The sequence below is a fragment of the Otolemur garnettii genome, unplaced genomic scaffold, assembly GCF_000181295.1.
Source record: "Otolemur garnettii isolate 467f Iridium unplaced genomic scaffold, OtoGar3 scaffold00123, whole genome shotgun sequence".
NCBI lineage: Eukaryota > Metazoa > Chordata > Mammalia > Primates > Galagidae > Otolemur > Otolemur garnettii.
In genome coordinates, this window is record NW_003852518.1 from 281,774 (window position 1) to 304,996 (window position 23,223).

At 46.5% G+C, this 23,223-nt stretch overlaps 1 protein-coding gene across 4 annotated transcripts in view; it reads left to right on the plus strand.

The window, feature by feature from the left end:
* Nucleotides 1-23,223, plus strand: part of COBL (cordon-bleu WH2 repeat protein) — a 314,424-nt gene that overhangs the window by 162,454 nt on the left and 128,747 nt on the right. For 3 of the 4 annotated variants that reach the window (XM_023517890.1, XM_012810060.2, XM_023517891.1), the window contains one exon: nt 19,424-19,597. In XM_023517890.1, coding sequence (XP_023373658.1) covers nt 19,424-19,597 — 174 coding nt within the window. Of the gene's footprint in view, nt 1-19,420; nt 19,598-23,223 lie in introns of all 4 variants that reach the window. The other variant, XM_023517892.1, reaches the window with a different exon arrangement.

The window sequence follows — 23,223 nt, forward strand, 5'->3', positions numbered from 1 at the left end:
CCCCTCCCCTCTGCTCCCTTACCCTCCCTTACCCTTCTTTTCTTTCATATCACTCTGTCACCCTTTGGTAGAATACTGTGGTATCATAGCTCACAGCAACCTCAAACTCTTGGGCTCAAGTGATCTCCTTGCTTCAGCCTCCCGAGTAGCTGGGACTATAGGTGTGCCCCTCCACCCTGGCTATGTTTTCTATTTTTAGTAGAGACAGGCTCTCACTCTTGCTCAGGCAGGACTTGAACTCTTGAGTTCAAGTGATCCACCCACCTCAGCCTCCCAGGGTGCAGGGATTACTGGTGTAAGCCACCGCACACAGCCTATTATTTTTTTCTTGAGAAAATGTAAGCAGTTCACCATGTCTGTTACCTAAAGAGTCTGTGAGAATAGATTTTCATTCTAAAAAATGTATCCTAAAGTAAGTAGCTGGTCAAGTAATTGGACCTCCCCTAGAGGCATCAGTTAACTTCATGGAAACTAAAGTTGACTCTGTTCCAAGGTCACATCTTCATTTTCTTAATCAAAACATGCTTGAGTTATAGTGTTTTTCCTGAGCTTCCAAATAACTTCAAGTAGTATTCTTGGAATTTCACATTTTCCAGAAAACTCTTGGTTGTGTGTCCACAAGGGAAGCTGCTTCGGGGCTGTGGGGAATGGGCTCCTGGTTTGTTTCCCCTGTAGTTCAGCCTGGGGACTGTTAGAGCTCAGGGCAGGTCACACTACGGTTACCTCAGCCCTGCATCGGGACCAGGGCCCTCAGAGGACATGTGGCCTGCGAGGGCTGCTGATCTCTGGATGAGATGTGGGCCGGCTCTCAGGTCTGTGTCTCCTCAGTCACAGGACAGGAGTTTTAAGCTCTGCACATTGGCGGAACACGGTGTTAGGCAGGTTCGTTTGTCATTCAGCTGCAAAAAATGTTGAGGAAAAAAACCCAGCCAAACAAAAACATGTAGCAGTCTGATGAAGGAGAAATGCTTCTATGTAGGCATGAAGTGGCCAAGTTTCTAAGTCTGGTTCTGTTACTCACTGCGGGACTCTGGGCAGTCGGCCTTTCTCTGGAGAAGGAGCTGTTAGAAGTAACTGGCCTCTTGTGGCCTGTGTTCCATGGTTAAAAAACAAAAGCAAATTCTATATGTTTGGTCAGTCTAAAGTTTGTTAGCGTGTACTTCATCAGGTACCATTCCGTGGCTTGCTGCTGTAAAGTTAGTCTCTTGATGAATGGTTTTAAAAAAAATCACTGCCTCAGAAAACAACCCAAAAAGCTGTCTGGAGACATTTTGTCTGTTTCTCTGCTTAGGCACTGAGGGAAATAGTTGTTACTCACTGCCACATTAGCCTCTTGGTATGGAAAGAGTCCCTCATTGTGTTTTGAAGTGACTCCATATCAAAAGCCCTAATAAAGTTTCTGGAATCCAGGTTAAGTGTTCCCCACAGACTAGCCTCGGCTCTGCTGGAGGCTACTGCAGTATAGTGGTCAGGCATTTAGGAGCCCACAGATGTACAGGAAGCCCTCCAGCAAAATGATGCTTTCAGAGAACGTTTGCTAAACACTACACTGTAAATTCCATAATTTCAGCTACCCTAGTCCCCTGCTTACCAGAGAGCCTATGCCTACCCAGCCGGCTGGCCCAAGAGCTTGAGAGGCTTCAGAGAAGTGTGTGGAGCTGGCTCCACCACAGGGTGTCAGTGTTGTCACAAGCAAGTGAATCACAAAGACAAACCTAGGGAGGTTGGAGCTGGCTCTTTCTGGAAAGCTCGAAAATCCAGAACAGGATAGTGTGCCTTGAGGGCTACGCCACAGGCTTGTGATGTAAAACTAATTTTTGTTATAAGTCACTTTTGTGGAGATTTTTAAAAAGCACAGCTTGTACCTTTAGAAAGTGTTTTATATTCAAAATTAGACATAAAATAAATAGCAGGTGGCACATTTAAAGAGTGGAGCAGGAGAATCACCAGATGCTCTCAGGATCGTCGAAGCCTTGCTCAGGTGCGTCTGCCCTGCACGTCTGGCTGAGTGGCATCCCCATACTGTGTCCCCGAATTTGTGCCAGCCAGCAGCAAATGACAGCACCTTCTTATGCCTCGTATATAAAATTCCTATCAAATAGCAGAAAGCCGATTGAATTTATGTGTAATTTAGAAAAATCCTGAGGTTTCTTACACACGTTTGGCTGTTAAAAGTCTTTCAGTACTCCTGTCCGGTGCTTTCTGATGCAGACCTGGAAACTGTAAGAGGAGGGTTTTGTGTTTGAAATTCTGGTGATATTTTTCCCCCAAAGCACTTGATTCTTACAGTGGGAGTAATATAAGCAGTTCCTGACTAGTCAGTCTCCGGTGCCTAATGCCAATACTAGTTCTCAGAGAAATGCAGATTTTTAATCTCTTGCTTGGAAATGTGGTGTTGGTAGGGAGACTGGGGGTAGAAAATGTTTCTTTCAAATGGGTTTTTTAATGTTCATGTAAAACACGAGTATCTATTATTTCTGCCTAACAGACCCTGCCTCCACACGCTGTTTCCTTTATGGCCTTCTCCAAGTATAAGACTGAGACTCTCACTCCCCTGCCTGCACGTGGATCGCTTTAAGTTGCTTCAGAGACTGGAGGGTGGACTGAGGGGACGAGAAGCTCTCAGCCCCGGGCATCTTTCCTATATGGGAAAGGGCAGCACTGTACTCAGGTGCTGGGGCTGAGACCTTGGGGTCCGTTCCCTTCCACGCAAATATCTTCCACCTGAGGGTTCCTCCACAGTCTCAACCCCCATTGTTGTCACCTCCTCTGGGCCTCCCCAGGCTCACCTGCCCAGCAGGGTGCTGTCTTCTAAGCCTCTTCCTGATCTCACTGTGCCTGTCCTGCCGGCTCCCTGGGCTGCTGGAGTGGGGCTGCCAGGAGGCAAGTCCTGTGCCCTGTGCTGCTTTCAGAGTGGCCAGGCCACCCGGGCGGCCCCCTGGACCCCCCTGGCTTGTTACTCAGCCCTCCAACCTCACTTCTTCTCATGGTATCCTCCTCCATGCTTCTAGACACACTTTCTTGTGTCTTGGTCCAGATTGTTAAAAAGGAAGTGGATGGTGAGATGGGCTTCCCTGTGCCAGGACTGTCCGCTGGATGTGTCCTTTGAGGTTTTTATGGAATCCTTGTTCCACACTATTTCACAACATTTGCCCATCATCACGTCCCCAGCTGCCTTTGTACCAGCCTCTGGCCGCATTTCCACATCCTTGCCCCCAGGAGGACCAGAGCCACATGCACAAGCCCAGCCATCCATCCTTCTCTGACATTCCTCTCATCTCCCATGGTAACATATAACAAATAACACATTTCAGTTAGAATGAGCCTTTTCTCTGAGAATGTGCCTTTGCCTCTGGCTCTTACTCCGGCCTTCTTGGGCAGGGTTACTATGCATCCTGCTGTACTCTCTGAGCCCTGGGGACCAGAATCCCAAGGCTCGGGGTCACCCTTGTTCTCTCCTCCCATGGGGTGGCTTCACTCCCTCTTCCCAGCCCCACCATGTTTCTTGGTTTCTCCATCTTAGATGCGTCCACGTGACCTGCGGTTCTTCCTTTCTCCTCCTGCTCAGCAGTGGCCTTGGCTGTGGGTTGTGCATGAGCCAAGGGGCTGCTGGTCTCGCCAGGGGAGGGGAGCTCAGCTCCTTAAATGCACACTGTACCTTGAGGGGCTCTTCTCCTTTCAGTTGCAATCATTCCTGCATAGCTGCAGTGCTTAGTAAATTGCAGAATAAAATAGCCACCTATCATCTGAGTTATCGAATGTTGATAGCCAAATTTTCTTTCATATCTTTTTAGTAACTTCTAAGAAGCCCAGCAACACAGATGCATCTCTTACCCTGCAGAACCCTCAGGTGCATAGGCATTGCCAGGGTCCTTGTTAAAATCCTGATTCATAGGATCAAGGCCTGAAGCCTGGTGACAGTGCAGTCAGAGGAGCAGGTGACTGTGAGGAAGGTTAAGGAGGGTCTCTGCAGAGCAGGGTGTGCCTGGGAGGGGCTCCAGCTTGAGGGGGTCTGTGCTTCTCATTCAATTATAAAATAGTTTAAGGGGGAGAACAAGGAGAAGGGATAAGAACTAAAAGTTCTAGCTCTTCAACAGCCCTACTTTGTGACTTAAAAGCGTGCCCTGAATTGTTGGTGATGTGTGTGTGTGTGTGTGTGTGTATGTGTGTGTGTACGTATGTGTGTTCATGTGTATGAGTATGTGTCCATGTGTGTATGTGTGCGTGTGAGTGTGAATGTGTGTGTGAGTATACAGGGCAGTTTTTATTGACTGTGCATTAGTAACATATCTATGTAGAAATAGACTGAACAAATGACTTCCTACTTCCCAGTATTTGACCCTCAGTCTGGGGTAAGAAGGATCAGAGAAATCTTTTATTTGCTTGGCTGGGAATGCCTGTGGCCCCTGATGATACGTTCTGGGTCTGTAATTACATAGTGCACGAAACTCCTTTAAACAACAGCCTCCAATAAACCCAAATACTTCAGGTGACACTTTCTGCTAGGTGACCCCCTGGGGAATCTGATGTGTCTCCTTTTGGAAGTGAAGCTGAGATGAGCTTTCAGGAAGGGATGTTACAGAGGTGTTGGCACTGAGCTTCGTGTACTGAGATAATCTGGTAAACTTGGGCAGTAACTACTGCCTGGATGTTATTGGGGTGATAAAAAAGGAAGAAAAACCAAGAAAAATCAACGGGTAAGAAAGAAATTATTTTACCTTCCTAGCTTAAAAATAATATTTATATGTTATACATATGTATTTTTGGTTGAACTACAAAAATACATATATAGTGATATTTCCTAAGTGGATTGTCTTTGATGTTTATTTTCTTTTAACATAATACATTTGTATTCTATATTCTCTACATGATTTTCTAGCTTTGTAGCAAAAAATATAAGCAAATTATAAATGCAGATAGTTGTGAAGCTTATTTCTTTGCAAATACAGTCATTACAGAAAGAAATGATTTTCATTTGCATTTGAATTTCCTTGATCTCTCTCAGTGTGATATGAATCCTGTTTGCTTACAGATTGACAGAAGTGAGTTTTGGCATTTTCATTACTGAGAATTGAGGTTTTTTCCTCCATAGAAATCATTATAATGGCCTAAAGTCCCAGCTTTTGGGGAGGCTGAGGCAAGAGGATTGCTTGAGCTCAGGAATTTGAGTTACAATGCCCTGGAACGGGCGAGGGTGGGGGGAGAAAAAGAAAAGAAAGAAATTATCGTAATGGGCCCTAGAGTAGATGCTTCTGGTCAGTTCTAAACAATGTAATGAGTATGACTTAAATGTTACTAAGCAGATGATGTCCTGTGTGTGGGCTCCACTACATCAAGGGTTACTGATTTGGATCCTATCTGTTTAACACGTACTACCTGTTAATATCCAGGTTCTGAGTATCCCCTAATTTATGGTGAGAGGGGTTGACATCTGTAGAAATGAAGCCAACGGTACCTAAACTGGGCATCAGGCACTGCGCAGACGTCTTATTACCAAAAACTTGTAGTTTTTCTAAATACTGTGTCGTGTGTGACACTGCGAGGAGCAGTTTCCAGTACTCTTTGTCCAGGCATCTAAATTGTTCTGGCTGTGTCCAAGGCCACCTCTGCTACTTCTTTTGGAGGTGATCTCCTGCCATAGCATTTGCAGCCTGGTTTTGTTGAAACATTGGGAGTTAATTGGTAGACAGGAGAAAAGACTTGTAGCCTTGTGAAGGCAGAGCCCTATTGTCCTTGTCATTATTATTTCTGGTGGCTGTTAACTAGTTCAGTACCTATAACCAAGAGTAGCAGGCAGAGCAGGGAGCCTGCCTGTGCTCATGCCATGTGAGAATGCCTGCTGCTCAGAAGCACAGCCCACAAGAATTGATCTCTGGTTCAGTCATTTAATCCTTTATATCCCATACTAAAGACAGACAGCTCCCTGTAGGATAAGCACGGTTAGGTTACATACAGAAAAAAAAGTAAGATGGATCAATGCTGCACACAGCTCAGTTGCTGAGCCCCATAAATTCTGATGCAGAGCTTCAAGTGGTGATTCACTCCCTGATTGGAAGGGGGAGCCGTGTGCTCAGTCCGATCACATGGAAAATTGTCAATGCACTTTGTTCCCCAAACTGCGGGGTCCACACTCACAGTTTGGGATTGGGATGACCTGCACATGTGCCAGTGACCCCAGGCCCCAGTGATGGCCCTGACCAGGCTGTGCTGTGCCATGAGGACGCTGACTCTGAGAGGACCAGAAGGGCTCCACAGCAGAGGAGGGAGAACTTCACTTCATTGCTTTTGTTGAGTCACACTGATGTTTTTTCTGCCCCTTTTAAAAACCTCCTGTCCCTGGGGAACTGTGAGGTGTACTGGCTGGGTGCTTTTTCCTTGGAGGCTGTCAAGACCCCTCCTGTAGTGCCCAGGTGGGCCGTGCCCGTCTGGGTTCGCAGCGTGCTGTGTGCACCTGCCTTGTCTCAGCTTTTCACACCTCCTGCCACAGGTCACGTTTTCCAGCTGCCCGTGTGCTTTCTCCTTCTGCTTTTCTTCTGCTTGGGGCTCCTATTCATGGAACTCAACTTGACTCCTGCCACTGGATTTGTGAGGGTGGGCTCAGGCTCTGCAGTAAGGAAGCCCTCAACATTCACAGCCCAGAAGCTCTTGATCCTTCTCAAGTTTTGGAATTGCCCTCAGGGCTGGAGGTGCTGGGCTCTCAGCAGCCTGCACTCCCAAGATGTGGCTGCTGCCATCCACCAGGTAGAGGGAGGTCCATCCACCAGGTAGAGGGAGGCCCGGGAAGGACGTGCCCATGAGTTTTCTTCAGGCCAGTCTGGAAGCCGTGTGCTTATCACCTCTGCGCCTGTTCTATTTGTGAGAACTTCGGGATGTGGCCAATAGCTGCAGAGGAGCCTGGGAAATAAAAGCATTTAGCTGCTACCTTGTCACAGCACTGATGTTAGAGTCAAAGAAGAGGAGAGTGGATGAAGGCCCTGACATTCATCGCCCTTTTCGTGAGCCCAGAGACCCTGTGGCCTCCTTATCATGGGTGCACCCACCTTTTCCTGTCCTCCTAGACAACAAGGAAGGGGAGGACCTTCAGAAGGGCTGTGCACAGCCACACGCCCCTTTACTCCACGGGAGTAGGACCCACGGAAGGGCTGTGCACAATCACATGCCCCTTTACTCCACAGGAATACATAGGCTCCTTGGTGAGGTTTAGGTAACTGAGCCTGCCGTTAACCAAAGCAACAGCAACAATTGTTTTTATTTAAATAATACACATTTGCAGGCGGCATCTCAGTGGTGAAATATATAAGTAAATTGGGGAAGATTATGTTTACAGTTGCTTTAGGATAAGAGTATGGATGATTTTGTCTTGTTTTTACTTTATTAATTTAAAAATTATTTGCTAAACATTGATTATTAGATGCTTTTATTAACAGTAGTAAGTAGTAGCAATAAAGCAAAGTTGGCAGTAATATATCATTAAGAAATGAGGGTTGTGGCACTTCAAGGCCTAGGCTAGCTTCTGTGTGATGTCAGAGATGTGACAGTAAAAAGCATCTTTTCTTCATGCTTTGAGGTGTCTCACCAGCGTGGGCACAGAGTAGATGAGAGTTGTACCATCCTCTCTGGCAGCTTGAGACCACAGAAGAGACAAACTTAGAATTCAGAGTAAATTCCAACAATGTTTGAATTTAATCTCGTGAATACAATATATTAGGCTATTGATCAGTAATTCTTAGCCACATGTGAAAATGAAAGTCTTTATTGCAAAGAATAATTGAGGCTTGAGCTTAGCTTAACGATTGCTCTTTCAAAGGACTCTTAGGGCCCGGCCATGGCTGGAAGAGCTGTGTTCGTGAATGCCCAGCAGAGATGACCAGAGCAGTACCATGTCAGGCATGAGAAGGGACTGTCCCTAAGACCCTTGCCAGCCCCTGGCCTCACAGTGCCTCTGTACCCACAGGCAGATCCCATGACAAGGGGAAGCAGAGATGGTCGCTTCCCAGCCTGTCTGTGCTGGCCGTTAGTTTGTGTACGAAACCACTTTTCATGCCATATGAACTCCTCCTTAATAACAGAAAACAGAGCCAGGGCTGCAGGAAGCAACAGTTCTGTGAGAAACAATGGGTTTCCTAAGGGAGAGGAATACTTGCGAAGCCTTGGAAATGTTAATTCGTGCTTTGTTGCACATGTGTGTGTGTGTGTGTGTACACATATGTATATAAATACTTATTTGCTTCCAGTCTGGCAAATGTACTAACAACAAATGCTGGGCAGAGATGGTTTCTATAAGAATTAGTCATCCCTGCAAACACAAACACTGGAGTACGTGGCCTGGGAGACTCCTGAGGCCCAGAGAAATGGGAGCAAGAGAACCATGGCACCAGCTAAGGTCGACTGGCAGTGAAAACCTGATAATCTGAGGGGTGGGAGTCAGGCCAGCTAATAAACAAGCTACAGATACAAGCACTTTTCTAGTATTGCAAAGTAATTGCTTTTCTATTTATATTTTTTTGGGGGTGGGGCTGAATCTCACTCTGTCTCCCTGAGTACAGTGTTGCCATGGCATCATCACAGCTCACAGCAACTTCAAACTCCTGGGCTCAAGTGATCCTCTTGTTTCAGCCTCCTAAACAGCTAGGACTACAGGTGCCCACCAAAATGCCCAGACAATTTTCTAGTTTTAGTAGAGATGAGGATCTCCCATCTCTACTACTCAGGAGTTCAAGCTCATGCTAGTCTTGAACTCCTGAGCTCAAGCAGTCCACCTGCCTCAGCCTCCCAGAGTGCTAGGATTACAGGCCTGAGCCACCATGCCCAGCCAAAGTAATTGCTTTTTCTTTGAATTATAGTTAAAATGGTCCCCTCTTAAATTAGAAAGTAACAGCTATCTCTGGAACACTTGTCCTGTCTGCTCATTTGTCTTGTGGCTGGCCAGTCCTCCCTGGAGTGCTCCTCTTCTAACCTTTTAGCCTGAGGGTAGTGTATCTTAGCAGTTTCCTGTATACTGTAATACTCCAATATTTAAATCTTTAAAGCATAGTTGCAGAGTATGTGCCTTAGAAAGTGTGACTTTTTGAATAAGAATATCACTTGTCTCGAGATCATATGTGAGTAGGAAGTGACTAACAATCCATTATCAGGTCATTAAAGAAATATTTTGCTGAAACATCTGAGTTAAGGAATAGCAGCCACAGGTCGTTGGTGAGCAGGTGATGGAGTGATCCTGGCCTGTCTACTAGGTGGTGTGAGCAGCCTCACCAGGCCCACGGGCCCTTTCTGCTCTTGAAGGAATGATTCAGAGCCCTGGACTTCTTCCACTGAATTTTTTACTGGTATGTTGTTTTTTTTTTTTTCCCCCATTTGTCTTAACCCTTGCAGCTTCCTCTGGACAGAGAAATTCCAGGACTGGGTGAACTTATTCTAGTTCAGCCACGATTTACCCTGAATGTTTACTCTTCCTCGTATGGCTTTATGAAGCATGCCATATCATGAAGAATGTACTCTGAACTGTTGAGAAGGCTTAAATAGATTTTAAAAATTTAGAACATTTGTTCTCCTGCTTCCTTCTAGTAGAGTTCTTAGCTAGTCAATTACCAGAGTCCTGTGAGCTCTGAGAAGGGCAGGGGCAGCCCCGTGCATGGCAGGCTTCCCTGGCCAGCATTGGTTTTCTCCTGATCTGTAAGAGCCTGGAGGAGAGGGATGTCCACGTGCATCTTAGGAACATGACGCGCTTCCAGGCCACAGATGATAGGTGACACAGCACTGGGTGGGATAACAGGGGACAAACTCAGTTTCTAGCCATCGTGGTTGTTGGTAATATGAGGCCAGAGGACTTGAGTGTAAATCAACACATTAAGGCTGGAAAAGTTTACAAACGTCCAGCAGCTGAGAGGAGACCAGGTTTTATAATGGTTTATGTGGGAAAAGCTAAAAGGATTTTAGCGGGCTGAAAGATCACCATCGGAGAACTCTGTTGCTTTTGTCTGCCAAGGTAAGCCCTGGGTCCTGACTAGACTCACAGCGTTTTACCCTGAGGTGGTCAATGGTCAGACCAGCATTGTAAGAGAGTTGCCAGTGCTGATTGTGGGAACGGTGGGTAACTCTTCTCCCCAGACAGCTAACTGAGCATGTAAAGGGAATTTACAGATGAGCTGATGTCTGGGCCAGCACATGTCATTCCAGCCGTAAGACTCTGTTATTTTGTGCTGGGAAAGGCAGAGACCTCTCTCCCCCAAAGCTTAGCACCCCTGGGCAGAGGTGGACACTGGAGCTTGTTGTCTCTGTCCAGGCTTGCGTAGCCATAGGTGGTTTTTCTCTGAATGGTCAAAACAACCAGAGTTATCTGAAAGGGGCCTCATGGTTTTATCATTAATGTCTTATTGTCCAGGCTGAAAGGCCAGTTAAGTTTCTGCCTTTTCTTGGAGGATAGGAAAAACTATCTCTTTAAGTTTGTCTAGGAAACCAAGGGAAATGTTAAATTCATGCTGAGGATGATCAAAATAAAGTAAGGGGAATGTGATGATTTTAAAGTAACCATGATAATTGGGGGCAGCTCTGTGTGCCAGAGAGTTTCAGGGAATGCTGAATGGAGAAGGTTTCTGGGGTTGACTGGTCATGCCTGTCCTGGTGTGGGATAAGCACGAGAGACATGCTGTGTATCTTCCCTTCCTTTCCCTAATGCCTGCGTTCACCCACATCCTTTATTAGAGATGTAGCAAGCTGTCCAGGTTGCAGGGTTTGCTGAATGAAAGCACAGGACCTGGCGTGTCAGCTTCTCCTCTGGTTGGGCTACTCTGTTGAGGGCATAAGAGGTGCACAGGCCACTTGGCTGATCACCAAGTCCAGGGGTGCCCACCACTTAGCTCTGCAAGGCTCAGCTCCCTGTGATACATGTTTTGTTTTCTGTGTATATGTGTGTATATGTGCTTCTCCGCCACAGCCCCTGCCCTTTCCTGGAGAAACCAGACCCCTTTGTGGGTTTATGTGTTTATGTGTGTATATGTGTGTATATGCCCACAGATGCACGCATGCATGGAAGTATCTCCCTAGAGATGCCAACTGCCAGGGTTTTAATGGAGACATTGAAAATGTGAGCAGTTCTAAAAGGGGAGAGGTCACGTTTGTATCCTTCTGACACATTCTGAGAGAAATAGTGAAATAGTAAATTTGGCAGTGGCTCAAATCTCTGCAATAGCAAGTCTACCAAACATTCTAGAAGCAACAAGAAAAAGCAGGTTATTTGCTCTTCAGCAAGTGTATCAGCCAGTTTAAAGATTGCTCAGAATGTGACAGAGAAAGTCATAGCCAGAGGGGGAGTGAGTGGTGCTTTGCTTGCCCTTCAGAGACAAGTGCAGGAACTGGGGGCCTGGAGGACAGTGTGGCTGGGGAGGAAGCCAGATGGACCTCAGGTGGGGAGGGTGCTGCTCCGCCACAGCCCCTGCCCTTTCCTGGAGAAACCAGACCCCTTTGTGGGTTTAAAAACAGCCATCTAGGACTGCTCCCGAAGTTGTCAAGAGATGAGTGTGTTCATGGCAAGTGGCAGACAGTGTGTTTCCCTTTGTCTCACAGCAGGTGGAGACAAAATCAAGCCCAGCAACAACAGCGTGGCTGCAGGAGCCATTTGAGGGAAGACAAACCCCCTTAGCTTTGTGTTTACTGCAAACCTTGGCATTGGGAATATGAGTTTGTCTCAGGGATGTGGAAAAATAATCGAGAAGTAGGGACTGTGGTTTCTGTATTAAAATTGGAATTGTAGATTTGAGTATTTTCAGTGATGGGATTTCTCTGTGGCAGAAGTAGGTTATTTTATATGTGTGTGTGTGTGTCTGTGTGGACCCAGACAGGAGTTGGACCCAGGGCCTGGGAAGGGCATTCCACGGTGCTCTCCACAGGCTCCCAGCACCCTCTACTCACTAGGCCTGCTGCTTGGGGGAGTGGGTCCCTGATAGGTGGGGCCAGAAAAATGGGAGCCTTGGTTATAGAGGCAGACACATTTCCAGTTGGTAGGGTTCCCAGGCAGGGGTCTGGGGAGATTTGAAAATGAGTCCTGGGAAACCAGAGGGCATTTCTGCTGGCTGGGCAGGAAGGAGACCAGAGTAAACCTTGGATGTGTCTCTGCGCCTCGGCTCAGAAGCTGCTGTGTCAGAGGGAAGATAAAGGAGACAGGCCCTGGTGGGGTAGCTCAGGGGGTGCCCCCAACTTCGTAAGTGGGAGGCATCCAAAAGAGCTGGCACTTGTACATAAAAGCTAGTAGAGCTGTGCCTTAGGGGCCAACAAAAGAAGGATCTAACAGGTGCCGATGTGGGGCTCAATTTCTGAGAGAGACAAAGCGGAGAAGAGAGAGAGGTCTGTCCCTCCCTGCCGCTCCCTCCCCGTTACTCCACTCCATGTCAGTGAGAGTTTCTGAGCCTGGACTAGGAGGGGTGGGGGGCTGGCGCATCGTCAGGCTGGCAGAGAGCCGGAGGTGGGTGCCGTGCAGTGAAACGGGGCTGTGAGATCCTGTAGCCTGGGCCAGACAGGTGCTGGCGACTGGTGCTCTAAGGCACTGCTCCTGGGAGAGGACGAAAGACGAGCCCCTCCGGCCTGGGCAGTGAGGCGTGCTGGTCAGGGCAGGGTGGGGACAGCACTTACAGCTTGGTGTCAGGGGGTGGGGGACGGCAGTTACTGGCCATGGTTCTCAGCCTCGGTTTTCTTTCAGGAGTGGGCAGGGGGCACACACGAAGCTGCTCCTCTCATTAATAACTAGTGGGGTTCTACCCACTAAAGATGGCCATAATTTTTTTAAATTAGAAAATAAATGTTGGTGAACATGTAGAGAAATTTGAAGCCTTTTCTATCGCTGGTGGGTCAGAAATTTGGCTTCCTAAAATTGTTGTGATTAAGCATTCAAACATTTGTGTGCCCACCAACGGGTCTTACCTTTCAGATGGCCCTGCTTCACAAGCCCTAAATACAGTGATTGGCTCACCTTCAGTGTCACTGTTGAGTTTTTTTGTTTGTTTGTTTTTTTGTTTTTTGAGACAGAGCCTCAAGCTGTCCCCCTGGGTAGAGTGCCATGGCATCACGCTCACAGCAACCTCCAACTCCTGGGCTCAAGCGAGTCTCCTGCCTCCGCCTCCCAAGTAGCTGGGACTACAGGCGCCCACCACAACACCCGGCTATTTTTTGGTTGCAGCCGTCCTTGTTGTTTGGCGGGTCCGGGCTGGGAATTCGAACCCGCCACCTTAGGTGTACGTGGCTGGCGCCTTAGCCGGTTGAGCTATAGGCGCCGAGCCCACTGTTGAGTTTTGTTAGGAAAAAAATCCAGTACCCCCTGTTGGATATTCTTTGCTTGCTCATTTTAAGAAAAGATCCTTCCAGTAGGGAAACTGATCCAAACTGCTCTGCTGCTTGTACCCGTCAGAGAGCTCACCTAACACAGTATTGTGTCAGCTGAACAGTATCCAAGCCAGTAGATCTTGCATCTTTCATCTTCTGAAGACTTCTAATGATGCTATGGGCATTCCACGGAGGACCTTGGCCAAAAGAGAATGCCTAGCTCCTACTAATCTCACTTAATAGAATCGAGATTCCTAAGTTCTGTTTTTTGCCCATTGTAGTGGTCAGTTCACATAAGGCTGGCCAGTAGTGCCTCTGGGCCTGCCATTTACTCTGAATTGATGAGGGTCTCAGGATATAGGAAGACAGTGGGGGACCTGGCTGAGGGATTCAGTTCGCTCTCCAGAGAAGGAAACAGTCTGTCCCCTTGCCCCAAACTGTGTATTCCCCCCTTTCTCACCTGCATCGGGAGCTGTGACAGATGTGGGCATCTCTGCCCCACAGATCCCAGGGAGAGAGGCAAGGATGATGGTGTCATCTGAGCTCTCTGTTTATGTCTTGTGGTCCTGCCAAAACCTGTATCCAAAGACAGGGTGATGTGGATGACAGGTTCTGAACTGAATCATCTGTCCTGCTTGACTCTGACAAAGAATTAAAAAAATAAAAATAAAAAGAATTGTAAAATTGTTCAAAAGGGGGCAGCATTGTGTAAGGAGAAGAGGTTGCAGACAGATCCCGGAGCCTGTTTCTGGTTTGTTCCATCACCAGGGAGCTGAGCCATCCTGAATCACTATGTCAGTCCTTGGGCCTTAGTTTTTCTCACCATTGAAACACCAGACATTCTGCCATCCTTTAAGTATCTAAGCAAATTAGGAAGAGTCTATCCTGATAGAATTCTCGATAGCTCTTTCAGAGTGTACTTGTTGCAACTGAAATATTTCCATCACCTTTAAATAAAAATCTGTATCTGAATCCTTCAACAGCCATGTCAAAAGATCTGCTCAGACTCCCAGTAGAATTAGTTAAATGATTTGTTCTCGCAGGATACAGTTTTATATGTCAAAATGGACAGTTTTGAGAAATGAAAGTAAAATGACTATCTTAAGAATCAGTTTGTCTTAACCAGAAAGGTTTCAAGTCCAGCACCTACCCATTTGTATCTGGAGGTGAGTCAAGTCGAGTCGAGTTCGCCAGGCCGCTTGCTGCCGGTGAGGACGAGCCATCTCCAGGACATGCTTGCACAGCAGCTCTGTGAGGCTTCAGGGGAGAGTTCAGGGAAACGGGGTGAGACCGTGGCAGTTCATCTCACTCAGTACTGTTTACCTTGGACTCAGCTTACTGTCCAGTACTGATCTCTGGTCAGTTACGTCAGCAAGTAAGGGAGAAAACTTCCCTGCAGAACGTGTGAATCCCAGAATTGTCTTAATTACACCCAGCACTTATGGAGCATGTTAAGTTTTCAGGGCACTTAAGCTGTCATAGAGTGCCCCTGCTGCTTGGTACTGGTTTTTATGAGAGTGCTGTGCCTGTACAAGGTTCAAGAATGGTTTAGGGGCAGCATCTAATTCTGGAGACCAAGCCTACAACAGTCCATCCACCAGCTGCCTGGGAGCTCTGGGCTCTCCTAGGAGGCCCAGTACTCCTTGGTAGGCCTGTGGTAGGGGAGTCCTGGACTCCCCTTAGAGAAACTCCTGTTGTTGATTGCAGGTGTGCAGATGGCTCCTTGTCCCTGCCAGGAATTTGTGTTCCATAGTTACAACGAAAATCAAATACAAGGAAAATAAGACTTTTGAAGATAATGAGGACATTTCAAATAGAAACAACCAATTACATACATACATACACACACATACATATAAACACACACCTACACATACATATACATATATACATAAAACAGTACCTGTGGCAAAACAATCGTTGCAGGTAATGTTGATTTTATTTTGATTATAAGCTCAGATCTAGATTTTATTAGTTTCTTGTTACTCTTGTTCCCCCCATGGGTGTATAGTATAATCCAATCTGATTTTTTTTTTTTTTTAAGAGGCAAGAGTCGCTCTGCCACCCTGGCTGGAGTACACTGGAGTCTTCCTAGTTAACTGTAGCCTGAAACTTCTGGGCTGAAGTCATCCTGCTGCCTCAGCCTCTGGAGTAGCTGGGACTACAGGCATGAGCTGCTGTGCCTGGCCCCAAACAATGACATTTTATATTGAATGCAATAAATGAATTAGTTGGCTATCGATGGTGTGGTGACCTGGATACAGAATTGTGTATTGTCTCTAGCGAGTGGCATCTACTGGGACTTTCCCTCCAGCCAACAGCAGTTTCCGTGGTAAACGTTTACACCCCCACCAACCAAAGTCCCATGGAGCCTGAGATAGAAGGTTCTGCTAAGCATTGTTTTTTATTAATGATTTATGTGGGTGTCCTCACAACTCCTGAAAAAATCTGATAAGATTGCCAAAATCTGTCGATTTGGGTGCCAATCTTTGGAGAAATGTATGACTCACTTCCCTACAAGAAAATGTCTTGATATTAAAAGAGAGAGAGAAAGGAATGAGAGATGAGGGGGAGAGAGAGAGAGAGAGATCAGCCTGTTTGGATAGGGAAAGACTAACTAAACCCCTCTTACAGGGAAGCAGTGACCTATGCCCCATGAACCTTGCCACTTTGTGGCACAGGACGATCGGGGAAACTGGAATAATAGGTCACTGGAATAATAGGTTTTGACTGCAGACTGCATGTATTAAACTTCTGGTCCATTTCAGTATTACTATGAGTATTTTAAAGAACCCAGCACTGAACAGTCCTTCCTCCCATTATCAATTATTCTGTGCATTGTTTCTGTGCAGAGATTCCAAAAGTAGGGAAAGAAGGACTGTAGGTGTTAAACCACAAATATTCTCTGAGCAGCAGAAATTTTTTGGCTGCCCATGGGTTAAAGATTGGGAAACACTGCTGAGCAGCAGAATGCGGAGAGACTTTGGGGACTGAGGGCACAGCACACTGCGTGGGGCGAGGCGGGAGGTGTCTGCTGCCTTCCCGTCACAGATGATGGGTGAACAGCACCCACTGTGCTCCAGAGCCGCAGGTGCAGGATGTGAAACGCCCACTGTCTGGAGATAATGGGTGTCAGAACTTGGGACATCTGGAGATCTGGAGACAATGGGTGTCAGAACTTGAGGGGACATGGGTGGGGCACACTCCATGTTTCTGGCTTCCTGCTACCCAGTACCATCTCACCTTGGGCCTGATGTGGTCGTCTTACCAAAGGTGCTTGTCAGAAAAGAAGGGAACCAACCGAGAACATTCGATGCTTTAAAGCGGCAGAAATATGCTAAGTGCTTTATCTAAGTGTCCTCCTTTAATGCTTAGCTTTGAAGTCAATGGAATTTCCCCCATTTTGCAGATGAGGATGTCTCTGCATAAGATAGGTGCCCCTTCCTTGCTGCAAGGAGCGGATAATTCAACGTATCAGGAAATTTGTGAGGGCAAAAAATTTACAGAATAAAAACCTGAATCAACATGAGAGGGGGGCTGGGAGAGTACTTTTAAGGGAGTATCCACACAGCTTTGTGAGATGCTCAGGGCAACAAGAGGACAGAGGTAAAGTCACAGCAGGGTTGAGTGACCAGCCAGGCATGCATAGTTGTGGTGAGGGCTGAAGAGGAACTGGGAGTTCTGTGTCTAGACAGGGTGGGGTGAGGAGAAGCAGTTGGGCGCAGGGTTGCGGAATACATTGTCGTGAACCTCATGTGCACTTCAGAGATAGTGGCATAGCACGGTGTAGCTGGGTAGTTCTCCAGGCAGGCTGCACCTTCAATCAATCCCATGATACGTGTGCGTATATGCATACGCGTGTATGTGCATGTGTGTGTATGTGCGTGCACCCTGTCAGCAAGCCTTACCAAGAAGGAAACAAAGCAGCTTGGAGGATCCCAGTGTCTATGCTGTGGCCCTGATGAGGAGGAGAGATGGGGCTTGCATCCCCCTGAGTCTGGGGGTATCTGAGCAGAGCAGCCACCCGGGAAATACCTTGTCAGTGCTGGCTCTTGGATTAACAAGACCTGTTTTCTGGTTTGCCTCAAGTACTTAGGCATCCAGACCCTGCATGGTTAAGTGAATCTGCGTTCGTCTCCTGGTGCTCTCACGGTTGCTATGGAGGTAGATGGAAGGCAGAGGAAAATACGCAACAGTTTATCCCACACTGGCTGATCTGCTTTGCAGTGAGTGCAGTGGCTGCAGAGCTCCAGCATGGGGGAGCGATGTGCATGTTTTTGTGTGTCTGAATAGGCATTGATGAGTTTCCTGTGTGTCAAGCTATCTCCTGTAAAGGCCCTCACCTATTTCTTATGGAGACTGTGTATTTGATGGCCACGGCATTGGATGACTTTGAGGTCTGGCATCTCACAAGAACAGGAGCTGGCATCAGGGGCAGCCACGTGCAGTGTTTTGTCCTTTGGCTTTAATAATTAAGCACAAGAAAATCTGTGACCAAGAAATTTTCTCAGGAAACGAAATGATGGTATTAATTGGCAGAACATAATATAATTTGTGTCCAAGGACAATTAATACTGATTGTTGCTTTATATGATAGGTTTTTAAAAATGTATTTAAATGTGAAGAACCCGTAGTTGAAATGAAATCTCACCTGCAGGTTCATTCTGTGGAACATGAAGGCAGAGAGTGGCCCTAGGCCCACTCCTCTCTGCTCCACCACAGCTGTGGGCTCAAGGGCCCTCCACGCACCAGGGCTGGGGGTAAAAGTGGGCCATGGTCCCGTCCTGACGGAGCTCACATTTTAATGGTGGGGAAAGATATCAACATGCAGCTGGCACCTGCCGGCTGCTTACTAGGTGCCAAGGGCTCTTTAAAGCTCTTGTATGTATGCCACCGTTGAATTCCCTTGGTAACTTTGTAATGCAGGACCATTGTTCACTGCAGTTTTAGAGGAGATGAACAGAGGCAGAGAAAAATTTAAACCTGGTCAAGGTCATGCGGCTTGTAAGTGACAAAGGTGAGAATCAAACCTGGCAGTGTCTTCTGTGTCTGTGGGCTCAGCTCTGTACTGCATGCCTGCCGTGTGGCATGGACAGTGCCCAGGGCTATATGTGCTGTGTTAGATGACCTGCCAGGACAGGAAAGGACAAGCTCAGGGCAGAGAGTGGTGTGCCATCTAGTTTTCAATCTGAAAATGAGAGTGCAGGTTCCCTGACGCTCTTTCTGCCTAGCACGTGACTGTATGAAGCAGACGCTAGGGAGGGAAAGAGTAGAAACATTTATGAGTCCTTTAGTCGCCCCCCCGCCCCCGCCCCCGCCCCCAGAAATGTTCCTTGAGAACAAGTGAGTGTGTTGGGCCATATTTCTTTCTACTAGCTAGGTGTCTGTGGGCAAAGGGGTCTTCACAGCATGTTACTTATACAGCAGTCATTTGTTCACAGCTTCTGATAATTAAAAAAAACTTAAGCTCCTTCCTGACAATAGGTGACATCCTCCCCAAGATGGCCAGACTGTTGGTCTCCTCTGCAAGAAAACATATATTTTTAATTTTTTTTAAATTTTAGATTCATATGAAGGTACAAATGATTAGTTTACAATGTCTGCATTTGTTAGGTAGAGTGGCTGTTATAATTGTGTCCTGCATCTAGGAGGTGCATCATATACCTTTATGTTGTGCCCACTGGGGGGGGGGGAACCGGTACTCCCATCCCTCTCCCTCCTCCTTGCCCCCCCCAACTTGAATTAAATTGAGTAAAACACATTCTTTGATCTGTTCCTTCCTTTTCTCCATGCCTAAGAGCTCACTCTGATGACAGGCTAGCATTTTAAGGAGGCTAACTCATACCTGCAGGTTGGTAAGGAAGATTGAATGGCTGTAACCACTAAGTGCTCTTCTCAGAGGTTGGGAGAGCCCACCCTTTGCTCATGATCAGGCCTTACAACACGGGTCTGTCCTGTGCAGCTTCAGGGGAGTCACGTGGCAGTTTTGCTGAGGTCGCTCCAGCCTGTCATTGGAAACAGAGGCCACTCCAAGTATGCTGGTGGGGTTGTCGTGAGCGTGCCTGAGCACTGGTCTCGCACTGACCAGCCTTTATGTCTGTCTTCCCAGCAGGGCTGTTTGACGACCCCCAACTCCCCGTCCCTGCACTCGCATTCCCTTACGCTGGGTCCATCCTTGTCGCTGGGCAGCATCTCGGGGGCCTCTGTGAAGTCGGAGATGAAGAAACGCCGGGCCCCACCTCCTCCCGGTTCAGGACTACCTGTACAAGACAAGGCATCGGAAAAGGTAGAGCACCTTTTAAATGACCTAGTTGACTTTCCAGAGAGTCCTTTGTGTCTGTGCCTTAGCAACCAGCATGTTTAGGGTGAACATTTAAACTTTATTTAGAAGTAAAGGTGAGATGCCACTTTGCTTCAGTTACTGAAGAAGGGAGACTATTTTGGTCCTTTAGTATTTAAAGACCTATGTTTGTTGATTAACATGTACTTTATTTCAGCACTGAAATTTTGGGCATTATTATTACTTCGAGAGAAATTTGCATGGGTAAAGGGACTTTAAGAAATCTAGAACTCAGGTAAGAAAGGAGCGCCACATCTAATAATATGTAATATAGAGACCCCCCCAAAATTCAGTTTCACAGGACAGTGGACAATAGTTTTGCACATTAACTTGCTTTCAGTAGGATGTAACACTACTCTGGGAGCCCCTACATTTCAGAAGCCTCCTTTTAATGTTTATCCTGAGAGCAACTTAGTGCCTTTGAGAGGGATGGAGCATTAGCACAGACACTGTCCTCTGCACATGAGCTGCTGCTTCTCTGGTGCTTTCTGGGCCTCTTCCCTCTAGTTACCTGCTGATCTGTGGAGACAGCATTTGAAATATCAAATCCTCCCTTTCCAGGGGCAGGCCACTTTTTGGCGGCAACTGTTCTTTTCCCAGCCTAGAATGTGGCACTGTGAAAAATGTGAAGTTTTAATTTTTCTAAACCTATCCCCGCTGGGTGGGGTGTGGCAGGAATGACCCTGGGCAACCAGGGTGGGCCTCTGGTTTCAACTCTGACAGCTGAGCTCCCCGAGGCAGGCAGGATGTCAGAGCCACCTTGCAGGTATAAGGTAAGGCTGATTATTCGTCCTTAGGCTGAGATGTTTCTCAGTGACTCGCACCCCGCTTCCTGAGGAGACCCCACAGGAAGAGCTCCAGTGGTCACAGAAAACGCGTTCTAGGTGCCTGACTTCCTTGGGTCTTGCTGCTGCCTCTGTCCTATGCGTCAGGTACCAGCCCCATAGGGGCTGAGAGCTTTACAGCCCTGATCGTCTATGGCTTCAGCCCCGCTTGTCTGTGGCTTCAGCCCCTTTTTGTTCATTCACAGGGTGCTTTTCCTTAAAATATTCTAGACACTAATTCTGTACCTCTCAAATTTGAGGCTCAACCCCCGATTTTGATTCCAGGTTATAGTAGTGGATCCGACAGCCAGCGAAGTCTCACTTAATTTTCTCGTCAGGCCGATTATCAGTCTGTCTGTCATCTCTGGTGCTTCTCTGGTCATCTGTCTCTTTTCCACAAGGGTTGTTCCTTATCCCTTGGTCTCAGAGACCACTGTGTTCCCTCTGTAGACATTTTCATTCATATACCTGGAAATCTATCTGAAAAGTCTATAATGCAATACATTTTATAATAAAATATTTTGATTTTTTGTCTCTTAAATATTTTCTGATGCCACTCATTTATTTTGAATTCTCCATACTTTAGCTGTGTTTTGATAAAAAGACATTCAGACGCAAACAGAAGATCATTTTGTTACATACAGGCAGTCCCTGAATTACAGAGATCTGATTTACTCACAACTCGAACTTATGAAAGGAACCCATTAGAGTGAGCCTCTGAGGTACAAACATCTGACGGACATACAGCTTGTACTTACAGATGGAGACAATAGGTGAATGTTCCAACTTACGTACACATTCCACATAAGAGCAAGCCAACAGAACCTACCTTGCTCGTAACCTGGGGACTGCCTGGACTTGCACAATTAAATGATGTAAAGGGAACACACATCACAGCTATTTTCTGTGATGTCTTAGGTGTGGATTCTGAACTTTTTTCTACCATACAGACCATAAATGTTCAACTACATACCCCTGGGGATGTCTTTTTGCTTTGAGTTGGGATAGCAATGAAAAGGATGAATCCCAGGCCCCATATTATGTAAGCTTTTTTTGTTCAATAAAAATTGCATTTTCTTAATACAGCAGAATGTAGATGCTGAATTGTGCCAGCATTTAAAAAATTTCTTCCAGCCAAGGAAGATGTTGTATGTCTCTGCCTTTAATGTGCTTACCTACAGTGGATAAAACCTGCACAAATGGGAAAATGTATAGTAAGGAGAGAATTGGGAATTCTGAATGAAAAATAAATAGTACTTTATACCCCGTAGAATGAACAGAGTTCCCTCTGAGGCTTTTTGCTAAAATCTGTCTTACTTGGCACAGAATGAGTGGAGAAATTGGCTCATGGAAACATCTCCCTTTTTAAGCACATGAGTGGCATATGGATTAGATTTAAGCATTTGCTATGAACATGCTTTTTTTGTAAAATGAAAGGTATTTTGTTATTTACTAATTTCTGGGAAAGGAATCCAAAAATGTATTGTCGTTGTTGGGGAAGAGCGTCAATTCTTTCTTCGTGAACTTCCTTCCATAATGAGATAAGACGGTTGTCTGGGAGACCTTATTTATGTACAACTGTTCCTCACACCGTTATCCTGAACGAGGAGGAAAGGCTTATTTGCAAGGACGTGACCATTTTATAAGAAAATGAGAATGCTAAGGTTTTCATATTTTCAAAGATTTTTTTTCTTATTGACTAATTTAAAAAATTGAATATTTACTTTTTCAGGTCTTAAAAGTAGGTTAATTTTAGCCATCTTCCAGTTTATCCAAAACGTTTTTTTAAAAAGTATTTGTTGCCTAATTATGTACTCATAATTTGATCTTTTTTTGTTATTTCTAAAACTATTTTTTTAAAGAAATTTTCCCAGAAGTAGATGACAGTTGCCTTTGTGCCAGCTGAGCAGTGAGGAAAGTGGGTGGAGGGGCATGCCATCTTTCGGGAGGGTAACAGAACTATCCCTCCAGGCCCTCATCATTCTTCCACAGTACTGTGATTGCAGTTTTTACTAGGAAGAACACTCAGACTGGCCTGATAGATTCATATGTTAAGGTACCATAAACTCAGTCAGCATTTCTCAAATCTGAACAGGCACCAGGGAATGTTTTTTTACTGGGCCCCATCCCAGAGTTCTGATTCAGTAGGTCTGGGGTGGGGACTGAGAATTTGCATTTCAGCTGCCACTGCTATTCTGGAGAACCCCACTTTGAGAAGCACCACTCCATAGATTGCTTCTCCCTCAGCTGAGATTCTCCAGCAGGAAAGTTACCTAAAAATTAATAAATCTGTGCTGCAGAATATTAATGATATTCAGTTTCCCATGAAGTTAACTGAGGGCTAAAGATGTATGTCAAAAATGGTAAATAGCTCACATGTCTTCTCACTGGGACTCAGGGAATACTCCTGTACCGGGACAAAGGAGTTGCCCATCTGGACAGGCGTTTCTGTTCCCCATCTGTCCTGTGCAGAGGTGGCCTCTCCCTTTGTCTTTGCTGCTGTGGCACTGGGGTCAGAGCCTCCTCTGCACACCAGGTCTTCAGCAGCCCTTCCCTGGGGAAAAAGTTTGTTTTTCCTCTGCTTTCTCTGGGACCAGCACTGAGAGGTGGGTGGTGTAGACGCCTGGGGGCACCTCCCTCTCTCTGGTCTTTGCCTCCCTCCTTTGTGAAATGAGAGCGATGGGACCGGCACCGAGAGGTGGGTGGTGTAGACACCTGGGGCACCTCCCTCTCTCTGGTCTTTGCCTC